Genomic DNA, 24,547 nt, shown 5'->3' with positions numbered 1-24,547 from the left:
GCTCATAAATTAAATGAGCCGAGCTTGAGCTTGGATAAGCTCAGCTCATTAGCTCGTGAGCTGGCTCGATTATATATATATATATATATATATCTTAATTATTTAATATTTATATTTATTTTTTACATATAATTTTAATATAGGACATAAATAAAAAATTTATAATTTATTGATAGATAAACAATATATAAAATTGATCTTTTCAAATATTTTTAAAAATATATAAGTTATAATTTATTGATATAAAATTATAGATTATGTATTTATGTTTCTTATTTGAGCCAGCTCGTGAGCTCGAACCAGCTCGTGAGCTTTTGGTGAGTCGAGCTTGAGCTTAAGAAATAAGCTCGATTGTTAATGAGCCGAGCCGTGAGCCAAGCTCAATTTTCGTGAGCCGAGCTTGAGCTTGGTCTAGCTCGGCTCACTTCCAGCCCTACTTTTAAGTCTCTAATCTTCACAAAACTTGGACGGATCAGTCCCTTCGTCCAAATGCCTCCGTCAGGGACTGATCCGTCCAAGTTTTGTGAAAGTCAGGGACTTAAAAATATTTTTCAATGGTTAGACGAAAATGTCCACAGAACAAAAGGTGAGGGACCTATTTGTCATTTTCTCTATTAAAAACTTTACATTGAGATTTTGTAAATCATCTATATTGATTTTGTAGTTTATCAAAGCTTATAATTTTAATTTGATAGATGACATGGTTAATAAGTTTTAAAGTGTTACCTTGTAAGGATCTGTACAAACATTTCTAATAATTGATGTGAAAATTTTTATGTTAAATGAAAATTCTCCGATATCTTCAAATAATAATATCTCATTAATCTTTTTAATTATTAAAAAATATTATAGAATTTGGTATATATAAATTAAATTAAATTAAAATATATTGTATGGTAAAAAATAAATATGAATCTATTTATTTTAATTTTTTTAAAAAAAGTGCCTTTTGAAAATATATAAAAAAATTGTATATAAATAATTAAATTTAAGATAAATAGACTGAAAATGTAAAAAAATTAAAATTTGCTAATTTAAAAGAATATATATAATCATTTGAAAGAAATATTTTAAAAAATTTTAAAAATTATTTTTTGATTTTTTAAAATTTTTGGCAATTATTTTATAATTTATTCTAGGACTTATTTGTTCATAAAATTTTACTGTTAGTAACTAATGGGAAAAGATTCTATTATCTAACAAAAATAAATATTAGAGATTTTTTGTGTATTTTAAAATATCAGAAATGATCCTATTTAAAAAATATAGTAATTACTCTTAATTCATATTCATTAGTGTATTATTATTCTAATGGATTTAAATCTTCTAAATTTTGAATTTTATTTTAAAAAATTAAGTATGATCTCTTACTATTTATTTTATAGATAGAACAAAAAAAATACTAAAAAAAAAACCATTCAAGTGTGAGACATATTGTAAATTCAAAATTTAGATAGTTTTGCTTTTGAAAATCTAAGCTGACTAAGCACCAAAGAAAGGATAGCGGTGGAATTTTCAAGGAAGAATTTTTAAAATGGAAATGAATTGATTGTGCATTAAATAGTTGATGAATACAAATATAACATTCCATGTATATATAAAGCCAGAAATTGAAAACACAGAACGTGTTTCTTTTAATCTTTTCTTACACAAACCCCTAAAATAACGCTTACATTTGAAAACTTGAAAGTTGAAACCCAAAAACACTTTCAGACAGTGACACTCACATTACACAGCTTCAAAAACATTCCTTCTTACTCTGTAAAGGTGTGTTTCTGTTTCCTTCTTGATTGAATTATAACTTATTCTTTTTAATTTTTTTTTTTAACTGGAGAATCCATTTTCTGAATTCTATGTGTGTTTTGTTTTGCAATCTTTTTAATCAAAAGAAACTCGACTCTTTATACCTTTTCTGTATGATTCACAAGGTTGGTTCTTTATTTGTTTTTTTTTTTTTTTTTTTTTTAATATCTCAAGATGAAGAAATGAGGTACTGGGTTTCGAGTTAGCACTTTCAGTTAATATCCCAAATTTTCTTGCAATTCGGCAATATAGAATGCCCAAAATGATTAATATATTTACCATGCGATGGAAGTAGGTGCTTTTGAAATTTACTTTGTTACTATTGTATTCATGGTGTTTGTTATATTGCTTCAGTTAATTAAGCAATGGGAAAAAGTTTTAGTCCAACACTGTTGCGAGAGCTAGAAAATCTTGACAAAGATCCAGATAGCTACAAATCAGTGATGAGATCATTGAAGTCATATGTGAAAGATTTGGACATCGAGGCAATTCCGATCTTTGTTGCACAAGTTTTCGAGACTGCGAAAATCGGCTCCTTATCGAAGGAGCTCACAGTTTCTCTCTATGAAGTTCTTGCACAGGTTCATAGTGTCAAAATTGTTCCCATGATAGGTAGTATTATGCAATCCATAGTTCAGACCTTAGCATCAAGCGCAGGATCTTTACAGATTCAGGAAGCTTGCTCAAAGGTGGTTCTAGCTATTGCAAGATATGGAATTGACCCAACAACCGCAGAAGACAAGAAGAGGAACATAATTTGTTCGCTTTGTAAGCCTCTATGTGATGGACTCTCGAGTACTCAGGAGTGTTTGACCTCCGGTGCTGCGCTCTGCTTGAAGGCTCTAGTGGATTCAGACAACTGGCGGTTTGCCTCCGATGAAATGGTTAACAAGGTTTGCCTGAATGTGGCTGCGGCGTTAGAGGGGAAGTCTCAGGCCAATGCACACATGGATTTGGTTATGTCCTTAGCTAAGTCCAATCCTTTGATTGTTGAAGCCTATGCAAGACTACTCATACAAGCAGGACTAAGAATACTAAATGCTGGAGCTGAGATATTGGAGGCGAATTTTCAGAAGCGACTTGCAGCCATTCAAATGGTGAACTTGTTGATGAAATGTATAGACTCTAGGAGTATTTTCTCAGAGTTAGAACAGATAATTGAGAAGATGGAGATCTGTCAATTTGACAACATGGCATGTGTCAAAGATGCTGCGTATGAAGCTCTGCAAACTGCCAGGAGAATTACGGCAAGCAAAAAATCATGTGTAAAGAGTCCTGCATCAGTAACAGGGTCAAATTTTAGGAGTGACTGTATGGAGGCAGATAGTTTTTATGGTGATGAAGATCATTCTCCTACTGCATGTATTTCACCAGAACCACAAACCTTGGACTTTTTTCCTGGATATGAATATGCAGTGAAGTCTCCTATTTTAGCGAGTCAACCTTCGCAGCACTCAAAATATAGTCGAAGGGGTGTGAACCGGAAGCTTTGGAGTCAAGGAAATGGACGGATTGATGTGTCTCTCAGAGATGGTTTGTTCTCAGCTGTAGCTCAGGAAAATGCCTGGTCGGGACACACTGAGAATCCGTTTTGTAATCAAGCAAGAAATTTATCAGACGAGTTTGCTGGTTTCGTGAACATGAATTCTTGTCATAGAGTATCCAGAAGTACCACCACAAGTCCCCGAGTAAGTGTTTCTGTCTCTGATAGTATTCATTATTCATATTTCATAAAAAGGTGGCTGAAGAAATTAGGAACAGAGGTTCTTTTGAATAGTATTTACCAAAAAAGAGACAAATTCATACCTTGCAATGTGTAGATTGAATGTACAATTATTTAGCATAACCTTTCCGTGTGTATACATCTCAAGTCAGAATGTGTGATTTTGTGGTTAATTGAAACTTTTCATTTATTTTTATGTTGCCAAGAGTTTGAGAGTATTCCTGTTTTCTTTATTGTACTCAGAGATCACAGATTGGAGTTAATTCCGACACCATGAACAACTTTATGACCCCTCAGAAGCTCATTCACTCTCTAGAAGATCCAGATGCCGAGACTTCGTGTTGCTCCAACAGGCAGAGCAGAAGGGTCAGGAGTCTATCGACCGGCAATGTGGAGAGGAGCCGAAGATCCAACTTCGAACATGACGAAAACTGTTTCACAGACTATGTGAACTGTGATTGTAATCCAAACGGAAGCTTATTTGATTATGATGAGTTCCAAGATGGGCAAGAACCAGTCTCACCAACAGATGACATTCCTGTTGGTTCTGCTTTGCAGGTGCCTCCTGAAAATAGTGATAACATTGAGACGGTTCGCATTCGAAAACCATTTCAGAAGACTAAATATAAAGTGGTTTGTGGCCTTTCATTTGCTCTTCTTGCAATGGCTACTCCATTACTATGGATCACCAATCAGGAAGATGGTCATTATCTTGTTCCTACATAATGTGTTCATTCCTTGTTTACAGACTTATATTTTAAGAGCATTTTAGGTATACCTTTATGTAAAGTATCAGTCAATTCCAACTGAATGTTGGTAAGTTCAATGTAGATGTAAAGGATCAAATAAAATTGAGCACTTCTCTCTTGATTTTCTATACAAAGTCACAATTTAGGAAAACAAAAAGAAAAATATGAGTAAATAGTCATTTATGCACTTGAAAGGTTCTGAATTTGACAAAACGAACCTCAATATTTGTTTTTGACAAAATGAACCTCAAATATTAGCTCTGTTTGACAAAACAGGCTAACTGTTAGCTTATCACTCGAGATGTTTAGGCTGTTTTGTCAAACAAAACTTATATTTAGAAGTTCATTTTGTCAAATTTGTCAAAGAATCTTTTAGATACCAAAACGATTATTTTCTCAAAAAATATTTAAGTGACTCATTTTATATCATACATCCTATCAACTTGCAATTTTATTACTATGAGATGAAAAATGTGAGGTGGTTGTGTACTTGTGTATGGTTTAGAATTAGTATAATACTTTAATAATTAAGTCAAAGTAAATATTTTATATACAAATATCGAATGGAAATAAAAATTCAAAAGAGAAACCAAAATTGCAAACATGAATCATAATTTTCTATTAATTGTAATATAAGCTTAGCTTAAGCATCATATTATAGATTTGGATTGTGTATGTATTGCCCTCCGTTCCAAACATCTTGAGGATTTACTACTATTGGTTTGAGAATGGCAGTTTGGCCAACCAATATGTAAGAATACTTGCTGTAAATTTCAACTTTTGAGCCAGGACTGAAGAGGTACATCTCGTCCAATCCGATCCTTCCAATTGACAATGAGTTTCTTCTACCCTGATACAAGGAAACATTTATTTCATGAAATCATGAAAAGAATTAGCATGAAATAAATCACATTTTTGGACTGAAAATTAAATTAGATGCCAAATGTGGGTTACCTTAATTAGCCATCAACTTTTTAGTTCAAATAAGAACTCCTCACTACTAAAATTTGATAAAATATTTTTTAAAGATTTAGCTATTTAATAAAATATTTTTTTTTATAGTATTCTTAACGGGAGCTACTCACATAAAGACGCTTAAAACGTTTTTTCTAAAGACGTTTTTTAATAATTAAAATTCAACCTATAAAATCAATCAAAGTATAGTCACCAAAAAAAATCAAAGTATGTTATTTTTGTCAAAATTCGACCAAATAAATTGATTTGACCAAAAAATTGATAAACTAAATGTTGAACTGATCTAAATTAATTTTTTTATAGAAAATGACTATAATACTCTTATTATAAAAAATATCTAAAATCCTCTTATTATATATATTAATTTTAAAAACCCTAAATTCTAATTCTATGACTGCATATAGAGAAGAGAAGAATTAGGATTTAGAATTTTTAAAAATAAAATATATATATATTTTAAGTCATTTTTTATAATAGAGATATTATAATCATCTTTATAAAAAAATATTAATTTAGATCAGTTTAAGATTTAATTTATCAATTTTTCGGTCAAACCAATTTATTTGGTATAATTTTGATAAAAATAATACAGTTTGATTGATTATATAAGTTAAATTTTAATTATTAAAAAAATATATTAAAAAAAAGACGTTTTAAATGTCTTTATGTAAGTGGCTCCCATTCTTAACATGTGTCTTAAGACAGAAGTTAGCAAAATCTTATTTTAAAATACATTTTATCAAACATTTTTAGTTTAAAGAATTACAGAGATATTTATTATTTTTAAAAACTAAATTGTCAAAAATCAAAATCATAATTTTTTGAGAACTAAATTAGTGATTTATTCTCTCCTATTGTAGCTACCAAAACTAGAGGATTACTTACCCTATCAATAACTGTAATACTACGAGGGGCATCTGTGTAAATGAGACTAATCTTGTCTCGTAAATTCTTATACCCATCCTCTTCTTCACCACTCATATCTTCTTTGTTCTGATCTTTTGTTGCACCCCAATGAGGAATTAGTTGCTGAAGTGCTGGTATGTTCCATATTTTTCCAAACCCTTCTTGGTAATTAGAATCCGGAGGAGGACTCAAAATAAATTCTGATTCCAAAAGGGGCCTCCTCCAGTAATTTGATCTTTCTAATCCAACTGCATAGGTTGCTTCTGGTGAACTCACTGTCAGATGGCTCAGGATGGACCCTGTTATCTGAAGGGGTAAATGCATTGAGTTTTGGACTTCAAACTCTGACTGCAACCCATCTTCTTCTAAAGTTACAATGTACTTAATTCCAATCTTGTCCTCTGATGATTTATTTATTAATTCTACCTGCACCACATATGTTCTAGGATCTAAGTATATAAATTAAAACATTATAAGCTACTACATAGGTGACAACTCACGTGCAGTTGCTTTAATATGTAATGACAATAGTTAAATATCAGCTTTGACAACTGCACGTGAATTTCCACTCTTAACTAACTGTAACAAGTTGTGTTCATATTTATGGGAGTAAAGCAATCCATTATGGAGTTACTGAGTTATGCAAAGGAAAACAAGACCTTAATGGATTCCTCAGGGTGGCTTTTAATTTTACTGAGGACCCAATGAGTTGGAGAGAAAGAAACTTGGCAGTCATCAGTTGTGAAAGTGAAGTTTGAAAAGATCCCTCCTTGAATGAGGGCAGCACCATGATCTCCCTCTGACACCGCAGTGTGCAGCAGCTCCACCGTGCCGCCATGCCACATGGGAGCCTTGTAGGAGGTGATCACCCCACTGGGCAGCAACATGCTCACAACGCTTCCGTTTTTCAGTTCCATCTTGGCAACGACGGAGCCATCGCCGACTGCTTCAAAGGTGACTCCATCATGTCCAATGAACTCTTCTTTTTCAAGGTAGTCCAAGTTGTTGGTGGGTTGGTATGGAACTGAAGAAGCAACTGCTGCCAATGGCTTGCAGGAGTTGAAAGTGTGGTTTCCTGAGGGAAATTTAAAATAAGTGTGTGAAGGTGTGTTAATAGCACAAGTTATAGCTAAGCTGCTGGAATTGAATTGAGTGGGGAGTAAAAGGGAAGTTATTAGAGCCATGCTTTCTAAGGTTCATAGCAAGTGAGGTCTCGTTATGCACATTTTGGAGGGACCAAGAGAGAATTGATAAGAGGATAAGGTGAGGGCTGAGGTTGGTTCTGTGAAGTTTACATTACACATTTATAATCTAAGATATTTCCAAGATATTTCTTAGTGTTTGTCCTTTTCCCAACACACTGGCTTGTCTTTCATTACACATTTTATCAATGAAATTTCTTTCTTTCTTTCAATTTATTTACAAAGGGACATATAATCTGTGGAAACTACTCATTATAAAAGAAAGAAAACTGAAATGATGGAACCATTCATAAGTTCAACATAACTCGTTCCTAAATGAACCCACATATTCATAATCAACATTTCATTCCAATTTTCAGTATCTCAAGGTTTTTGCCAACATACTTATTCATAGTAAATGGTTTGCTTCCAATATCCGATAACTTATGGTTTCAGGACTAGGATTGAAGTCACATGCAAGATGTTGAACTCCCTCAATGGAGATTCGAAGTATACAATCGATCACAGGATAGTTGATCAATTAGGTCTCAATACATTCATGTTTCTACCTGGTTCATCCTGACTCTGGTACATTTACTTCTCTCAGAACCTTCGCAGCATCTTCCGGGAAAACAGGATTTATGTGACACCCAGTTGCGATTTCAAAACCCGCAGTCAGTGTTAGTTGAGGCACTATCTGTATGAACCAATGAGTGTATGCTAATTCTGATGCATTACTGTGCAATGGACTAGTGTGAATCATATAATTGAACGGTGGATTGTTCAATTGCAGAGACATCTTTCTAAGCATTAGTTTCAACAACCTTCCAAGGTCAATGGCCTACAAAATCAAAGTCAAGAAATAGTAATAATAATAACAATAATCACTCCTTGAAATTGAAAAGGACAAATTAATAAACGAATATAAATAGTTGATAAATGATAATAGTGCGCAACTAGTTCTAGATATGGCTACACAAGGAGCATATGATCAAATATGCTAAACCATGGCATTGCACAATACACAATGTGGGTTTAGGGCAAGCAATCTGTTCTGTTAAAGAAGCTCAATCTGCACCATCATAATAAATTCTCAAATCACAATGTCTGTTAGACCACAAATCACTTTTTATAGATAGCTATCATTCTCTTCCGAGATCATTGCCAATTTCCAGCTTCTTCAATGGAAATCAGGGTTTTGCACAAGATTGATTAGCTGCAAACATGGCATGACTGAGGAGTTGTATTTTTTCATTACGCCTAGAGAGAGAAAACTTGGTTGTTGTATATCTAATTGCTCTGCAATAGCAATAAAATCCCCTATTGCTTTAAGTGCTATTTGCATAACATCTAAGCAACACCACGTACACAAATACTACTCGTCTTTACCGAGTTCTTATTATAGTTTTATAAGCACTTCACCAATCTCATGATTCCAAGCACAATTAATGCAATTGTATTCTAAAATTACCATACTACACAACAGAAACAACTAACTGTCTAACAACATTTCAAATCTAATTGTTCAACACGTTTATGTCCCCTGCACCAAAACTATAACAGCTGGCACTAATTCTTCGGTTAAAGTTAAGACTTTTAATCCATGACTTATATCATATGTCCTATATTGAAATAGAAATAAATAATTTTCACTTAATCATTATTAACACTTGAAGAACAAAGAAACACTACCTTTTCGGCATCCAATTCATGGAAATGAGCTGAGTGATGCCTGGGAACAATCCATATCTCAAAAGGAAATGTAGCGGCATACGGAACCAGTGAAAAGAAGTTATCAGATGTATCAATTAAAAGATCCTCCTGTTGAATTTCACAAATACAACATTTGCCTGTCTTCTCGAAATAATCCTTCATATTTCCGAGACGAGCGGAAACATTAGGTGGAATAACAGGAAGAGCTATCATCTGACTGTGAGAATGAGTCATTGATGCACCAGCTGAAGCACCATGGTTTTTGAACACCTTCAAATGTTAATACATCAAGTTTATACATGATAAATTATATGAAGCAAGTGCAAGAAGACAATGAAGAAGGAAAGTATTATTGATAAAAATGCAAGATTAGATTTAGCGTAATTTCTGAAGTCATTATTGAAAATGTCAGAAATTTAGCTTGAAACTACTTCCATTTGATTAAAATACTAATAGTTTAAAATGTATTTAGTAACAATCAAACAAATCCAATAGATGAAAACTTGTATGCAGATGTCTTCGCGTGAAGATAATAGTTGAAAATCGTTAGATAGCAATGTGTTAAACTCAACTATCAACTTCGCACAAGGAAAACTGAATGCGAGTCTTACGAATCTAATATCCCCTAACACTAAGAATTTATGTGTCTAAGATACTAACCAAACTAACAAGATTGTCAAGAACTCCAAACCGCAAAAAAGAAAAAAAAAACTAACCTGCACATATTTGATAGAGTCATTGGTAGCGAGCTGGTGGATCCTCTTGATATGAGCGAGGAAAACCTGGGCAACATCGTGCGGCGATAAATCCAATAGCTGAACCGAATGAACCGGGGTCTCGATTATGACGTCGTGGAAGCCGAAGCCATCAAGAACCGAACCGGTGAGGTTGTTAGCGAGTCGGGCAGGGGCGGGGGAAGGGAGGTCGCGGGAGAGAGCAGGATAAAGGTTCTGGATGAGGCGGAGGGTCCAATCGGGGTTGTCAGGTGGAAAGCGGAAGATCTCAGGAGCGCACTGGTGCTCATTGCCGATGCAGAAAGGGCATCGCTGGTGAAGCTGTTGGTCTGAGACGGCCGGCGAGTTGGACTTGAATTCGGAGGGTCGTTTGGCTCTGGCAGGTGAGAATATTACCCATCGGTTTGAGATTGCGTCTTTTCTCAGCTCTGGGATTCGATTCCCTGCGCTACCACTTGTAGTTGCTGCCATCTCACGCTGTTTGTTCCTTTTCTTATTCACTTTTCATTTGTAGACGAAAATAAAAGTAGATGACTTATGAGGCTAAAAAATTTTGATACGGAAGTAAAACGAGTAATATATTCTAACATAGTAATTTTTGGTATTTTTTAAAATTGTGGGAGTATACAAATTGAACCTTTCGATTTGTGTTTAAAAAATTAAAAAAAATTCAGAGTACACAAATTGGAGGGCCTGATTTGTGTTTAAAAAATTGAAAAAAACTCAGAGTACACAACTCGGACCATGCGAGTTTTTTGGTCATGAAATTTTGCTTCACAAATCGCATGGTCCGATTTGCAGCTGATGAAATTTGAAATTTGAAACGTGGAATTTGGACCCTCCGTTTTTCTTGTTCTGGGTAATTTTTTTTTTACATTTTGAGGAACACAACTCGCATGGTCTGCTTTCTCTGATCCCACAACGAGGTGAAACACTCCTCCTTCCCATACGCCAGTCCAATACTTTCTTTGTTTCTGTATTCAAATCAAATAGGCGACTTATAATGACAGATGAGAATTGGATGAAAAATAATTTAGATAATGAATTAATGATGGTAAAGAATTGAGTATGAGAATGGGGAGGAGATTAGATTAAGAAGTATAATTTAAAAAATTCAAATAATTTTATTATCAAATGTCTATCTCTTAATAGTATAAAATCAGTTTCATAAATTTACACAAGAAAGACATAAATGTTAATTTATTTCCTTGATAAAACTTCAATTCAGTTGCTAATTATTTTATGAATTGATAATCTCTAACTTATCGATTGAAAAACGATATTATAGTCTTTAGCAATTAACTTTATCACGCTTTCTGTCCCTACTTAATATCTCCGTCAAAGTTAATGAATCTTGTTTACATGTAAGAATTGTGTCACCGAATTATGTTTCAACATGTTCAATAGACTAAAATTTTAAACTATCAAACAAACTAGATTCTAACAAAATGCAAAAGCACAATTTTTTATATCCCTTTTTCTTAGGTGTCACAATCTTCTTATTCTTAGTATCTCTTATTCCAGAATTATCACTCAGAATCTCATAATTTTAAATACAAATTTTACCAAAAAAATTAAAATTAAATACAAAGAAAAATAATAAAATAAATATAAATAACAATATTCCCTGCTCAATGCTCCAAGACTAACAGAGAAACAGATATATTTATACAACATTATGTCAAAATAAATATGTTGATACAATAATTCAATGAAGTTCTTTTCATAAGAATAAGAATATAAAGAAACCATGAAAAAGAAAACACAAAAAAGTGGATGTGAGGAGAACAAATCAACAAAATTTTCGAAGCATTTACAGATGAGATTTATCTGAATTAGTAAAGGTTGCTGAGAACAACAACAACAAACAAAAAAAAATGTATGGTATTGCAGAGACTGAAACTTGAACACTGAATCTACATTGCTGAAATAATGAGCAAAGACAATGATCTGAAGAATGAAGAGTGATCAAGCTTCCCAACCCCTAAGGAGTGTAGCCCTTGCCACACGGTTAACAGCAAGGGTAAAGGCTCCCATACGAAGATCACAATCATGGGTTTTGCACATCTCCTTCACATCTTTGAAACCTTTGGTCATGTATGTCTTCAACTCTTTGTTCACCTTCTCTTCATCCCACATGAACCCTTGTATATTCTGTCATGTGTGCCAAAATTATCATTTATTGGATTGTGGACTTTTTAGACATGTTCCAATATTGTTCTAATTTCATATTTGGGTTTATATTTCGATTGTGTCACATGGACAGAAATATAGAATTGGAAATTTCATATACTGTTTTGCAATATCAGTAAAAATAACTAGGGGTGTTATCGGTTCAGTTTGGTTCGGTTTTGGACCAAAAACCAATCGAACCGATATATTCGGTTTACTGTTTTTACAACAACCGAACCGAATCGAACCGAACTAACAGCGGTTTAGTTCGGTCGATTTTTTTGGTTTTTAATTTCTAATGAGAAGAATATAAATCACAATAATTAGAGGTTTAAAATAGTCAATAAACTGAAATAATAAGAGTAAAACATTGAAATGGTTAGGGGTTGAGGATTTTTGTTGTTAGGTTAAAAGTTAAAATGGTTAAAACATTGAAATGTATGCATATCTTCGGTTCGGTTTCTATCGAGCCAACCGAAAACCGAACCGAATCGATCGGTTTTGTCAGGAAAAAACAAAAAAAAAACGATTTTTTCGGTTTTTAAATCGGTTGTTGTAATTTTCGGTTCAGTTTTGCGGTAATTTTCGGTCCGATTCGATAACTTACACCCCTAAAAATAACTAATTTTCAAACTCGCTAGAATATAATTGGATTAGTACCTGCACCCATTCAAAGTAGCTAACTGTAACTCCTCCTGAATTTGCCAATATATCTGGGAGGATCACTACTCCTTTCTTTTTGAGAATCTGCAACATAGAACAATGGTTAACATTATACTTTCTGATTGAGAGAAGGCAAGGAGAGAAGATATTAAAACCAACCTCATCAGCCTCTGGGTCAGTTGGATGATTGGCTGCTTCAACAACGAATTTGGCTTTGATCTCATTTGCATTTTCCCTTCGATTATAGCACAAGTTGAAAACCAAATAAGTTAAGACTTAGCACAATAGAATTTGAGTATATAAATGTGTATTTTATAGAAGAAAATAGAGAAAAAGAAACTGGAGTAAATTAAAGCACCTATTGATGACACCACCAAGAGCTGCAGGAATGAGAACATCACAATCTTGAAGCAATATTGAATTGGGATCAATAGGATCTCCACCTTGAAATCCTCTTACTCCTCTGTGTTCTTTAGAATGTTTTAGTAGGCTTGGGATGTTCAAACCTTCACTGTTCTTGATTCCTCCGGTTATGTCACTCACTGCTACCACTTTTCCACCTTTTTCGCTTATTAATTTGGCAGCCCAAGACCCCACATTCCCAAATCCCTGAACAGATTAACAACATCCATTTCATCTCATATATAAATTCTTTATATGATACTAAGTTTTGTTTTCAAACATGTCAAAATGTTATAAACGTTTAATTTGAGTAATTTTTTTAAGTTGCTCATGGTTTCTGGAGGATAAGGACTAATTTGTTGTACATCTGATCTCCGTCTAAGAGTCCGCCTCTAATCAATGAGTTGCTGTATACACAAGACGGGATTTGATCTGGATACTTGCTTAAGCGGACGAGTGAGCTAACCACTCGACCAATCCAAGTTGGTTGTTTAATTTGAGTATCTAATATTAGAGTATATACAATGAGTTTAATTTTGATACATGTCTATACAATCTTCCAATCATATCCATTCCGTTCTTTTAAAAGACACTTATAAAATTACTTTCCACTGAGAGTCAAATAATTAAATTGATTTTATAAAATATTAGATAAACAATTATATAATATAAATACTAAAAAATAATTAATTTGTATAAAAATACAGATAATATGAGTACCTGTATGACAAAGCGTTGGCCTGATATTGTCTTTCCATGCTGATTAAGCAAAGCCTCAGTTGCAAACAGCACTCCTCGCCCTGTAGCTGCATCTCTCCCCAGAGATCCACCAAGATCCTACGCAAATTAGGGTTTATTAATTGAATTTAGGTGCAATTTATAATTAAACATTTGAATTGCATTTAAGAAAACATACAATAGGTTTGCCGGTGACAATTGCAGGTGAGTGGCCATGAAATTTGGAATACTCATCTAGGATCCAGGCCATAGTCTGGGGTCCAGTTCCCATGTCAGGTGCTGGAACATCAATCTGAATTCCAATGAGATCATGAATTTTCTGAGTGAAAACTCGGGTAAGTCTTTCCAACTCAGAAACAGTTAATTCTGAAGGATCACAACCTATGCCTCCTTTCGCACCACCATATGGTATGTTTGCTACTGCTGCCTTCCACGTCATTAGTTGCGCCAAAGCATTCACTTCGTCCGTTTCAACCTTTCACAGTGCCAAACAATTTCATTATTTATTTTATAGTTTATATATAATTTTAAAAAGAAAAGCAATAATTTTATGTTTTATTATTTTAAATTAATTAGTTTTCGGTCTTCAATTAATCTTATTGAACCAATTAGTTTGTTTCATTTTCATAACATGTGAAGTATAGACACTTTTTTAATTGAGTCCTGATAGGAAGCGAATAGAATATTTGTACAATGTGTATAATGGGTTATATGAGTTAAAAAATGAATATACTCATATTATCTAGAATAACCATTCGGGTAGTCGGGATAATAAACATCTCATCCCAAAAACTTAAGCTAATTTTGGGTTCACCAAAAATCGAATTCTTAACATTTCGGATCTAGAGCTATGATACTATGTCATGATACCACTCATTCCAAAAGTTTCAACTGATGGAAAAAGATAACACTAATGGTTATATCTCTAATACTGAATCGGACATCCCTAAACCTCTATTGTACAAAGGGAGAGATGATTAAGAGGCACAAATCCTCATCCATCTGTGCCAACTTACGTTAGTTTCTGTGCATCATAGCTCATAACCAAAAAATTTAAAAATTTGAGCCTGTTTTTAATATTTTAAAATTTTCAATTACTTTAAAAAACATGAACATGAAATTATCTTTATGCGAAATTATTAATTAAAAATGATGATATAATTTAACTAAATTATTATATTACCTTTTAAAAAAATGGTCTCTTTCTGTTTTTTTTTTTTAATAAAAAAAAGGAAAAGAAAGGAAAACCTGTGGATGGTATCGAATCCCTCCTTTCATTGGTCCTCTAGAATTATCATGTTGAATTCTGAATCCAACGTAAGTTGCTAAGCTTCCATCGTCTTTTGGTATTGTACACTCAACCTGCATTAGAAAAAATGGTGATGGAAGATTATTTTGCAAGAACGAAGAACTAATTAATTATTAACAAACAAACAAACACATATTCTTGTTTTGAGATTCACACACTTGCCTTCACTTCCCTGAATGGAATCAGCAAACTCTTGGCAAGCTTTGAATCTATTCCAAGAAGCTTAGAAGCCAACCTAAAGTTCCTGTTTGTGGCTGCTAATGCATTCATTTTTCTCCCAAAATGTAATACACACAAATCCAATCTTATAGAAAGTAGTTATTATTTGAAAGATGCGGAAAATAGTTGTTGCGAGTGTATTTATATAGGTATCGTGTGGAGAAAAAAAAAATACAAGATAAACGTGAAGAAGAAAAACACGTCCACTATTTCATACTATAAAAAGCATATAATAAAACGTTTAACAATTAATTACTAGTAAGAGTTTGGCGGCATCTAACATGGATAAGTATAAAGCAAAACGTGAAACAATACGTGGATCAAAGTCAGCGTTACAGCAATTAGTAGGGTTGTTCAAATTCAAAATTCAATTAAAATCGCACTAATTCGAATTTGATTGGATTCTATTTTTTGTAAATGGTTGGATTGGATAGGATTTCGGATCTATTTTTTATAATCGCTCTAATTCAATTCAAACCGCACAATGTATTATAATATTATTATTTTATTATTATATTCATGATTATACTTATAATATGTTCAATTTGTTATATATTTTTTTATTATTTATATATTATTATTATTTAATAAATATTTTATGTTTAAAATATTATTTATTTATTTATTTTAATTAACCTATAATTTTATTTCTATTGTTATGTTATCGTTGCTTTTTAAGATATTGCTAAGACTTGTTATGTCATTGTTAATTATTTAAAATTTGATGTTGAAACTTGTTATATGTATTTAATTTTTTATTTAAAAAATCACAAATCCAAACCGATCCAAACAGCTTGTAATCATATCAGATCGGATCGGATTTCTAAAAAAAGTTCATCCAATCCAAACTACACCACACATAAATTAAACGTTCGGATCGGATGACTTTTTTTTCTTAAAACCGAACCAAACTGCACCGCAAACACCTCTAGCAAATTAGTCTAAAAAGTAAAAAACGGAACTACAAGGGGTGGAACCAAAATTACAAAAAAAAAAAAAAGAAATCAAATTGTTCCACTTGGCTATTGGTGCATTTAGATTGACTTTTGTAGAGAAAAAATAGCTTTTCAAAATTGTTAAAAATGCGTTAATACATTTTTTTAAAATTTTATTTTAATAAAGAAAAGGTTTTGAATTATCAATTAAAAAAGCATGTCTCTTATATATGTTTATCCAATTTTTTTTTAAAAATCCATCTTAATACAACCCTAGTTAAAAATAAGATAAGCTATAAAAAATTAAAATTTTACGTAAAATTAAAAAAATAAATTAAATGTATAAAACGTAAAATTTTAATAATATTTAAATTATAAAATTATTCTAGTATAAATTTTAAGAATTAAATCAAGATTTTAATTATTCTAGTAATTATAATTTGATTTGATATGGCTTTATGAATTTCATTTTTGAAGATGTTGTTGCGTCCTTTTCATCCAAGTAGATGGAAAATTGTTAGAGGACACATTTTTTGTTCTGTATCCATCAAAGTAGGAGAAAATGCTCACCGATTTGTTAGAATATGTTTATTAGTCGGTGTGCCTATTTTATTCTATCCTCTTTCTTTTATTAATTTTATTTTTTATTCTAAATAATTGCCTGCTCGTTCTTAAAATTTAATTATTTAGAAGAAAAACTAGCATCTGAACTGTCCAGCATGTTCGGCTTTCTTATCTTCTAGTTGGCATTCAGAGTTTATAATATATTCTGGAAACTTCAAAATAAAGGTTTCTTAAACCACGTTACATTACCTCCACGTGATAATGTACATTTAATTTTGCTGGTCAAAATTCAAATCAATTAACTCTTCGTCAAATATTGAGTAACCTACTAAAATAATATTTAAAAGTTCGTAATAATGTTAACAAAAATAATTTTAAAAAATGTTAAGAGTAAATAAATTCTTAAAAAATTAAAAAATGCGATAACAAAAATATTTAATATATATTCTAAAAAAATTTAAAAAATTATATTTTAATACAAATTTTTGTAAATACTATCAAAAAATTAAGATATTTTTATCTTTAATATTTAATAATTTTATAGGGATAAGTATTGTTTTAATTTTTAAAATTTAGGATCAAAATCAAATTCGCCTTCAACTTATTTTGGATTTAAAATAGTCTCCAACATTATTTTTGGTATATTAAAATTGTCATTTTTAATAAAATTTTTTATTTTATTACTAAATTATTCCTAATAAAAAATATAAACTTAAAAAAAATGTCCAGAAGGAGAAAGGAAGAGAGGAAAAGAGATGTAGTTGATGTTGTTATTTCTGAATTTAAATAATGGATTATTGTTGATGTTGAATATTGTGTTCTTAAATCTGATTATTGATATTTAGTGAGAGTAAAAGAGATGGTAGTAGTGGTAAAGGTGGTGATGGTAGAGAGTATTTTTATCCGTAAAAAATAAAAAGAACAATTTTAATGCAAAAAATAACGTTGGGATGAATTTGATTTTAACCCTAAATTTTAGGAACCAAAATAATACTTATTTCTAATTTTATATTTAGTGATTTTCAAAAAAAAAAATATTGTGAATGACCATTTTTTTAAATAAAAAATCTAAAAAGCAAATTTTACTCTGTTTTTTTATGTACTTTCTAAATATTTATTTAAATGATATTAAAAAATTCAGATTAATTAAATAAATCATTTATTAAATATAAAATTCACTTATAAAAAATATAATATTTATTAATTATTTTTATTATATTTTTAAATCACTTAAAATCTATTTTATGGATAATATTTTTTAGGATTTAATCGGGGTCTAAATTTTTTTAGTACATAGTTAATTCTCAAATATTTTATTCCACGTGTTAATAGAAATTACAAAGCTTGAGTCATATTTTTATTTTTATTGTCCATTTATTATTGAAACTTTGAAATACAACAACGTTTTGCCACATAATTTCTTTGTCACCATGTACTTGCCTTGCACGAAGTCTACGTTGACTCAAAAGAACGTGGTTATGATATGATGCTCTCAAAGCCATGCACCAGATGCTCTCTTAGATAATTGAAGGGTTCAAATTCATTCAAAAGTTTAGAAGTTCAGTCAAACGTTTTGTAAATATATTATAATTTATAACATAAAATTCAACAAAATAATTTATATTTTATTATGAATACAAATGTAATATAATAACAGAAACTCTAGGGAACATTATTTTTTAGTAATTTTAGTCAAATACAAACATTAAATTATTTTTAACAAATAAATTTTATTAATTTATGTAATAAATTTTAAAAAATATAAGTATAAATTATATTAATCTATGTATATAAATACTTATAAATATAAATGTAAAATTATTACTAATTAAATATTAATTTAAAATAATAATATTTACTGATAACGTAACATTGTTTATCTAATAATTAGAGGTATTTATGCATTCCAACAAAAATTGCTTATATGCACAGCCTTATTCAATTGAAAAATCATTAAAATAAACCCATCCATGATCCATCCACTGTTTGCTTATTGTGAGTTTCTCTAAGCTTATCCAGTAATTCTCTTTATTTATCAGTATTCTTCCACCACAATCTAAATCCTTTTAACTTCATTCATCCATAGGAGATGCTTGAGTTTTCCAAAACAAATTGGAAAGAGCTTTAGCCTTTAGCAGCAAGGATAAACAAATAAGGTGAAAAATGATATGCATGTCACTATTGAAGTCACACACTTGATGATATGGTTGATCCAACAATCACAAGAACCAAAAGCTTCTAGTAATTTTTTAATCAAGTCCTATTCCAAAAAGGCTTCCCTCCAGTCTTTTTTTTTTTTGGTATTTAAATTTTTTTTTTTGGTATTTGCTTCCCTCCAGTCTAATCTGACCACCATTGCCGTCTTTTTTTTTTTCGAAGGAGTTGGGCCTCTGAGTAAACTCCATTTACATTTTGTATTGGGCCAAAAATAAAATGGCAGCCCATTTTGCAGGCACCTTATACAAAATAGGTGTCAGATCTTTGTAATTGAGGAAAAAATGTGATAAAATATGTGAAGAGTGTGTGGGTGTATTGTATACCTAGGGATTGAAAATTATCCAATCTATTGGAGTATCTATAATTGGAGGTTGTTCAATCCACTGACAAAAAAAAAATCTTTGTAAACCCAATTTTGTGTGTAGTATTCACGTGCGTTAATAATAATAATAATAATAATTTTAGGTTGATCGAGTGGTCAGTTCACTCGTCTGTTTAAGTAAGTGTCGGGGGTTTGACTCTCATCTTGTGCATGCAGCAACTCATTGGCCAGCGACAGACCCTTAAATGGAGCTCCGATCCGCGACGAATTAGTCTTTAGCCTATCGGATTGGGAGATACCGTGGGTAACAAAAAATAATAATAATAATAATAATAACTCACGTGTATTATTAGAAGATTTTTTTATGATAATTTTAAAAAATAATATTTATTAATATTTAAATCAATGAAAAAAGCCATCAGATGCAAGAGCAAAAGGAAAGTTACAGCTCAACACTTTCACCAATAAACGGAGATGGATATTTTTTTTCTAAATTATGATATTATATTTTATAAAATTTAAATATGATGAAAAAAAAATATGTATGGTGCTAGATTACACCTAACACTTGTGAAAACCTTTATAATAACGTAACATACTTTAATTCTTAATAGAATCATGTATTCAAATTTTACTGTCAATCATATTTTAGGCTGCGTTTGTTTATAGGGATAGGACAATAGGGACATAGAAACACATAATCGTGTTTGGTAAAAGAGACATGAACAGAGACAATGTATTAATGTATTTTGTGTCCATCCTAAAAGAAAAGACACATAAATACTAACAAGAAACACAACTTATTTTTTATTTTTTTATTATTTTTATTAATTTTTTATGATTATATTTTTTATTATTATATTTTTTATTTCAAATTTTTTAAATGAAAAAAATGAGAATAAGTTAAATTTTCATAATTTATTTTAGTTTTTCACCAAACAGAATACAAGAACACAAAAATTTATGTTTCTGTCCTTCAGTGTCTTATCTTATTCTCAATGTTTTGTCCTGTCTTATTATCAGAAACAAACTTAGCCTTAGAATCAAATGTAAGAAAAGATACTAAGAAAAAAAAATTATTCATTTTCCGAAGAATATAATGTTTCAAAAACATAACCATATTTTATTGTTTCAACTTTTCATTTTCATAAAATTTTGTAAAATAAAAAAAATTAAAAGCACAAAATTTCTCAAGTATATAATTGAGATTCCCTTTTGTCCAATGTCACTCACCCTTTTCCTGATTCTCAAGTTCCGAATCTTATATTATTGGAATCCTTTAATTCTATTTTTTAATAAAATAAAATAAAATAAAATATTATCCGAATCCTTGACAAGTATCCTTAACATGTTTCCAAAAAGGTTATGCAAATTTGTACTTTCTTTCAAAATACATTGAACAAATTTGTGTAATTCCAACTAACACCTACCAACCAGTCACTTATATTGACAATGCAACTTAACAATCACTGAACAACGTGTGCCATTAGAAATCATCCATGGATGCAAATTGAGAGAGTAGTTCTCCCAAGTGGGCCATCTCTTAATAAATCTCATTTTGTTTGCAACCATATTTTCGTTTTCTTTCTTATTCACAGCTTGGTGACTTCATGCATATCATAATAAATATCTCCATGTTTTTTTGTCATGGAGACGTGAGAAGAGAGGAGAAGAAACTATTTGATAGTAACCTCAACCTTCGCTATTTTGGTATGGTAAATCCAAGAACAAAATAATATGTATTGTTAAATTTTAGATGAAGGGTCAAGTTTAGAATAACATAAAGTCACAACCTTTTTTCATGTTGAAGATATTTTTTCCTTGAGGATTTTTTATAATGTGGTGAAGGAGTTGTTTCATTCAAAACTTTTTTATTGAAGTTATTATTATTTTTTTTTTCCAAAGTTAGGCGTGAGACTCAAACTCGAGATCTCTAAGTAAGAGTGGAGAGACTATATCATTTGAATTATAGTTCATTGGCTATTATTCCATTTAGGCCTTAAGCACTAAAGAAAAAAATTGCTACCATCTGCAAAAAAAAAAACGGTGACATGTTGATAAATAGTATAAAAAAAATGAAAATACTACTTGTCCTTTAAAATTTAGCTTTTGCTAAGTTTTTAAAAATTTATTAATATTTAATTAATTTAAATATTCATTTTTACGGTACCATTGGTAAAAAAATTAGAGAAATTATTTGTTTTTTATTTTTTCTTTTTTCTAAAGACCGAATAAAAGACAATATTTAAAAAATATTTAGTTGTACTAAAAAAAATGGTAATTTAGTAAGTTTTAAAAGGATTGCAATTAGATATTTAGTTCTCATTTTGTCTTAGATTGTATTTATTTAGATAGGAAAATATTAATTGGTGAATATTTTTAGTATAAAAACTAAAAAGCGAAGAATTGGTTAGTGTTGATTCGAATACAAAGTAAAAATAAAGAAATAAAAAATGCAAAATATAAAAATAAAAAATATGTATATCTATGGCTATTTCTACAATTACAAAAATTTCTGTCCCACAATTTTGTATTTTAATATAAAAATATAGTATTCAAACACTATCATGCATAGTGTTTTATATATAGATTTTGTTTTTTGAAGTTTCATAATTGTAGCTCTTTTTTAATGACTAATTTGATAGAAAGATTGAACTCTTTAATCTTTTCCTTTGCACTAATATAACCAAAACAAAAATTAATAGAGACAAATCTAAATAATCTTCACTCTAATTTTTTTTTCCCTAGCTAATTTAGTGTATCTACAAGGAAAACAGAAGTATCCCTGCATCATGTTATTTACAGAAGTATATTTTTGCTTAAACAGCCAATAATTTTTTCAAGAAATAATCACATAATAATTGGTTCAAAGTCCATCATAGTAACCTCCAATGGTTATGTGAGCTCTGCTTATAGGAACACCTGCCACTACAGAAACTGCTTCATTAAATTTTGTTGCATGCTGTACCACTTTTTTAATGTTCTGCAATCATATCCAAATTATATTCATGGGTCAGCCCAATTATCCAATAATTTCATAACCATGCATTTATTAAAATTTTAACCTAATCTGGCTAAAATATTCATCATTCAAAGTAGTATCACGAATTTAATTGTTTTACATTTTTATACGGTCATCTAATTAGATATTAATGTTTATATGACATTTAAAATAGTAAGAAGTTAATTAAATATTTTGATTACATATTTTGCAATTAGTTTTACAACACCATTTATTTTTTTTTTCTAAAATTTAATTTTTTATTGTGACACGGATACATAATATAAAAATTAGCCAGATCCGTGATGTAACACATTTATCTCAAAAGATCTATTAGAAAAAAAAAAATCATCTACTAAAGTAAAAAAATTGTTCAATATTTCAAAGAGAGACTTAGTTTGAAATATAATTTTTTTTCAAAAAGTAAAGGTTTTAAAAAAACTTTATGTTATAAATAATATTTTTGTCTTTTAAATAATGTTTATGAATATTCTACAAATAAATTCCTACTCTTTTAAGAATAATTATTTGAGTCTTGCTAGGGAGCCAATGGATCATAAGCTAATTTTAAAGTTCACAAAGAATCGAACTCTTAACCTTTCAGATCTAAAAATACCATATCATAATACCACTCATCCTATAAGTTTATATTGATGGAAAAATATAACACTAAAATACTCCCGAAACTTCCATTGTACACATTATACAAATATTTCATTGACTCCCTATATTTTTCCTAATTATTTATGTAGAGATAGCAGTTAAAATATTGATTCGTGTCATATATTATGCAATTTAATTAATCATATCAATTTATTTAATAATTTTTAATTATTATTTTTATAAAATATGTTCAGATGATAAAAATTCAGATATATTAAATTTTATGTGAAGTTAATAGATAAAAATTATTAAATAATTTAACAGATTTGATTAAATTCTAACAATTCTTAACTAACCTTGTCTTCGGCATAGATCTGGAAGCGAATGTTGTTGTCGTGAAGGATGTTGTTCCTCTTTTGGTGGCTTCCAAAGAAGAGAAAACAGATGGTGGCTGCAGCAACACCAAAAGAACAGATAGCTCCAACCCCACTCAAGCTCCACTTCCATATGTTGAATCCACCCTCATTCTCTTCTTCCCAACTTCGATCCTCTTCCTCTTCATCCTCATCATCACACTCCATCCCAAGAACTTCTTTCTTCTCAATCTTCATTCTAGGCGAAGTTATCATTCTTGGAGACGTAATCATCTCGCCTTTCTCCTCAAATTTGAAGCTACCTGTATGCATGTTAGCAACACCAATAATCAACCAAACAATGTTCTAGCCAAGGTATTATATGTATATAGAACATTCTAGAACATTCTCTAATGCTAAGAATCAGCTATCCGTATAAAATACATAAAAACCAATGTATATGCAAAAATTCAGTTATTTATATAGAATATTTGTCGAAAATATAAAATACACATTAAAAATGCGTGAAATAACACGTGTATTTATATACCTGTGTCCAATTTCATGTCGGCGAATTCGTTTTCCTTGGTCTTGAAGAAAACCTGTGAGACAGTATCATGATCAACTGTCTTAGGGGAAACAACGTTGTTTGTGATGTCTCTCTTATCTGATGAGGAGTTTCCGATTCTGGGTTGTAAAAGAATTGGAAGAGGAACAAGTTGATTGTGATTGTGATTGTTGTGCATCATGGTCCTTGGGCTTCTTGGTGGAGATGAACAAAAGTAATCCATGTCAAAAGCACTTTTTGGCTCTAAGTTTCTCTTGCCAAGGAAGATTTGCTTGCCACCCTCATCATTGAAATCAAGGTACCCATTATCTGGAAGGTACTCCCACTCTTCAATATCCATGATCTCTGTCTAGAATTTGATAGTTGAGGAAACAAATGAAGAAGGGTGTGTTGTAGCATGTGGGAGAAGAGTGAACTGAAAAGGTATAATAAGGAAAGCAAATAAAATGAAATGATGAGATGGTTTGAGTTGAGTTTTTGTCTATTCTTAAAGATGACAAATTTAGGAACGGTCCACATGCCCCAACAAGGAGAAAATCCTCTACCATACGCTTCTTATTGGATTTTTTTTTTTTTTTTGGTTTTGAATTATCTATTTATATTGTTAAAATAAGTTTTTATTTTTTACTTTTGTAAAAAATACAAAAATATTTTTTATATGAATCATGAAATTATGATTTTTTTTTTTTTAAATAAA

At 30.6% G+C, this 24,547-nt stretch overlaps 5 protein-coding genes across 5 annotated transcripts; 1 reads left to right on the top strand and 4 right to left on the bottom strand.

Moving 5' to 3' along the window:
- Positions 1-1,605: 1,605 nt before the first annotated feature.
- LOC107622555 (protein SINE1-like) lies at positions 1,606-4,438 on the top strand. Its single transcript, XM_016324499.3, has 3 exons — positions 1,606-1,767; positions 2,158-3,491; positions 3,770-4,438. The coding sequence occupies exons 2-3, from the start codon at positions 2,169-2,171 to the stop codon at positions 4,250-4,252; spliced, it is 1,806 nt and encodes a 601-aa protein (XP_016179985.1). The 5' UTR covers positions 1,606-1,767; positions 2,158-2,168; the 3' UTR covers positions 4,253-4,438.
- Positions 4,439-4,765: 327 nt separating this feature from the next.
- NDF5 (NDH-dependent cyclic electron flow 5) lies at positions 4,766-7,448 on the bottom strand. Its single transcript, XM_016324501.3, has 3 exons — positions 6,816-7,448; positions 6,136-6,582; positions 4,766-5,125 (listed from the first exon to the last, which is right to left on the bottom strand). Exons 1-3 carry the CDS (start codon positions 7,338-7,340, stop codon positions 4,931-4,933), a joined length of 1,167 nt encoding a protein of 388 aa, XP_016179987.1. The 5' UTR covers positions 7,341-7,448; the 3' UTR covers positions 4,766-4,930.
- A 194-nt stretch (positions 7,449-7,642) lies between these two features.
- Positions 7,643-11,327, bottom strand: LOC107622559 (putative galactose-1-phosphate uridyltransferase). The gene is made up of 4 exons (XM_088486013.1): positions 11,277-11,327; positions 9,767-10,276; positions 9,030-9,320; positions 7,643-8,178 (listed from the first exon to the last, which is right to left on the bottom strand). Exons 2-4 carry the CDS (start codon positions 10,253-10,255, stop codon positions 7,912-7,914), a joined length of 1,047 nt encoding a protein of 348 aa, XP_088342139.1. The 5' UTR covers positions 10,256-10,276; positions 11,277-11,327; the 3' UTR covers positions 7,643-7,911.
- A 103-nt stretch (positions 11,328-11,430) lies between these two features.
- Positions 11,431-15,409, bottom strand: LOC107622556 (glutamate dehydrogenase 1). Its single transcript, XM_016324500.3, has 8 exons — positions 15,231-15,409; positions 15,008-15,121; positions 13,938-14,234; positions 13,742-13,858; positions 12,978-13,228; positions 12,779-12,854; positions 12,617-12,703; positions 11,431-11,938 (listed from the first exon to the last, which is right to left on the bottom strand). Exons 1-8 carry the CDS (start codon positions 15,336-15,338, stop codon positions 11,753-11,755), a joined length of 1,236 nt encoding a protein of 411 aa, XP_016179986.1. The 5' UTR covers positions 15,339-15,409; the 3' UTR covers positions 11,431-11,752.
- Positions 15,410-21,975: 6,566 nt separating this feature from the next.
- On the bottom strand, positions 21,976-24,407 carry LOC107624132 (uncharacterized). The gene is made up of 3 exons (XM_016326595.3): positions 23,833-24,407; positions 23,286-23,605; positions 21,976-22,308 (listed from the first exon to the last, which is right to left on the bottom strand). The coding sequence occupies exons 1-3, from the start codon at positions 24,188-24,190 to the stop codon at positions 22,192-22,194; spliced, it is 795 nt and encodes a 264-aa protein (XP_016182081.1). The 5' UTR covers positions 24,191-24,407; the 3' UTR covers positions 21,976-22,191.
- Between the last annotated feature and the right edge of the window lie 140 nt (positions 24,408-24,547).

Source organism: Arachis ipaensis, chromosome B10 (assembly GCF_059453495.1).
Source record: "Arachis ipaensis isolate K30076 ecotype BB chromosome B10, ASM5945349v1, whole genome shotgun sequence".
NCBI classification, from domain to species: domain Eukaryota; kingdom Viridiplantae; phylum Streptophyta; class Magnoliopsida; order Fabales; family Fabaceae; genus Arachis; species Arachis ipaensis.
This window is presented reverse-complemented; position numbering and strand designations above follow the sequence as displayed.

Excerpts from the sequence above, each read along its gene's own strand:
- LOC107622555 (XM_016324499.3), top strand. The coding sequence starts at position 2,169 with ATGGGAAAAAGTTTTAGTCCAACACTGTTGCGAGAGCTAGAAAATCTT. Across the intron at positions 3,492-3,769 it reads GTACCACCACAAGTCCCCGA|AGATCACAGATTGGAGTTAA; the intron begins GTAAGTGTTTCT and ends TATTGTACTCAG.
- NDF5 (XM_016324501.3), bottom strand. The coding sequence starts at position 7,340 with ATGGCTCTAATAACTTCCCTTTTACTCCCCACTCAATTCAATTCCAGC. Across the intron at positions 6,583-6,815 it reads ACCCTGAGGAATCCATTAAG|GTAGAATTAATAAATAAATC; the intron begins GTCTTGTTTTCC and ends TATGTGGTGCAG. Across the intron at positions 5,126-6,135 it reads GTATTACAGTTATTGATAGG|GGTAGAAGAAACTCATTGTC; the intron begins GTAAGTAATCCT and ends TCCTTGTATCAG.
- LOC107622559 (XM_088486013.1), bottom strand. The coding sequence starts at position 10,255 with ATGGCAGCAACTACAAGTGGTAGCGCAGGGAATCGAATCCCAGAGCTG. Across the intron at positions 9,321-9,766 it reads ACTCTATCAAATATGTGCAG|GTGTTCAAAAACCATGGTGC; the intron begins GTTAGTTTTTTT and ends TAACATTTGAAG. Across the intron at positions 8,179-9,029 it reads ATGAATTGGATGCCGAAAAG|GCCATTGACCTTGGAAGGTT; the intron begins GTAGTGTTTCTT and ends TTGATTTTGTAG.
- LOC107622556 (XM_016324500.3), bottom strand. The coding sequence starts at position 15,338 with ATGAATGCATTAGCAGCCACAAACAGGAACTTTAGGTTGGCTTCTAAG. Across the intron at positions 14,235-15,007 it reads GGATTCGATACCATCCACAG|GTTGAAACGGACGAAGTGAA; the intron begins GTTTTCCTTTCT and ends GCACTGTGAAAG. Across the intron at positions 12,855-12,977 it reads CTTGGTGGTGTCATCAATAG|GGAAAATGCAAATGAGATCA; the intron begins GTGCTTTAATTT and ends CTATAATCGAAG.
- LOC107624132 (XM_016326595.3), bottom strand. The coding sequence starts at position 24,190 with ATGGATATTGAAGAGTGGGAGTACCTTCCAGATAATGGGTACCTTGAT. Across the intron at positions 23,606-23,832 it reads CGACATGAAATTGGACACAG|GTAGCTTCAAATTTGAGGAG; the intron begins GTATATAAATAC and ends ACATGCATACAG. Across the intron at positions 22,309-23,285 it reads AGATCTATGCCGAAGACAAG|AACATTAAAAAAGTGGTACA; the intron begins GTTAGTTAAGAA and ends ATATGATTGCAG.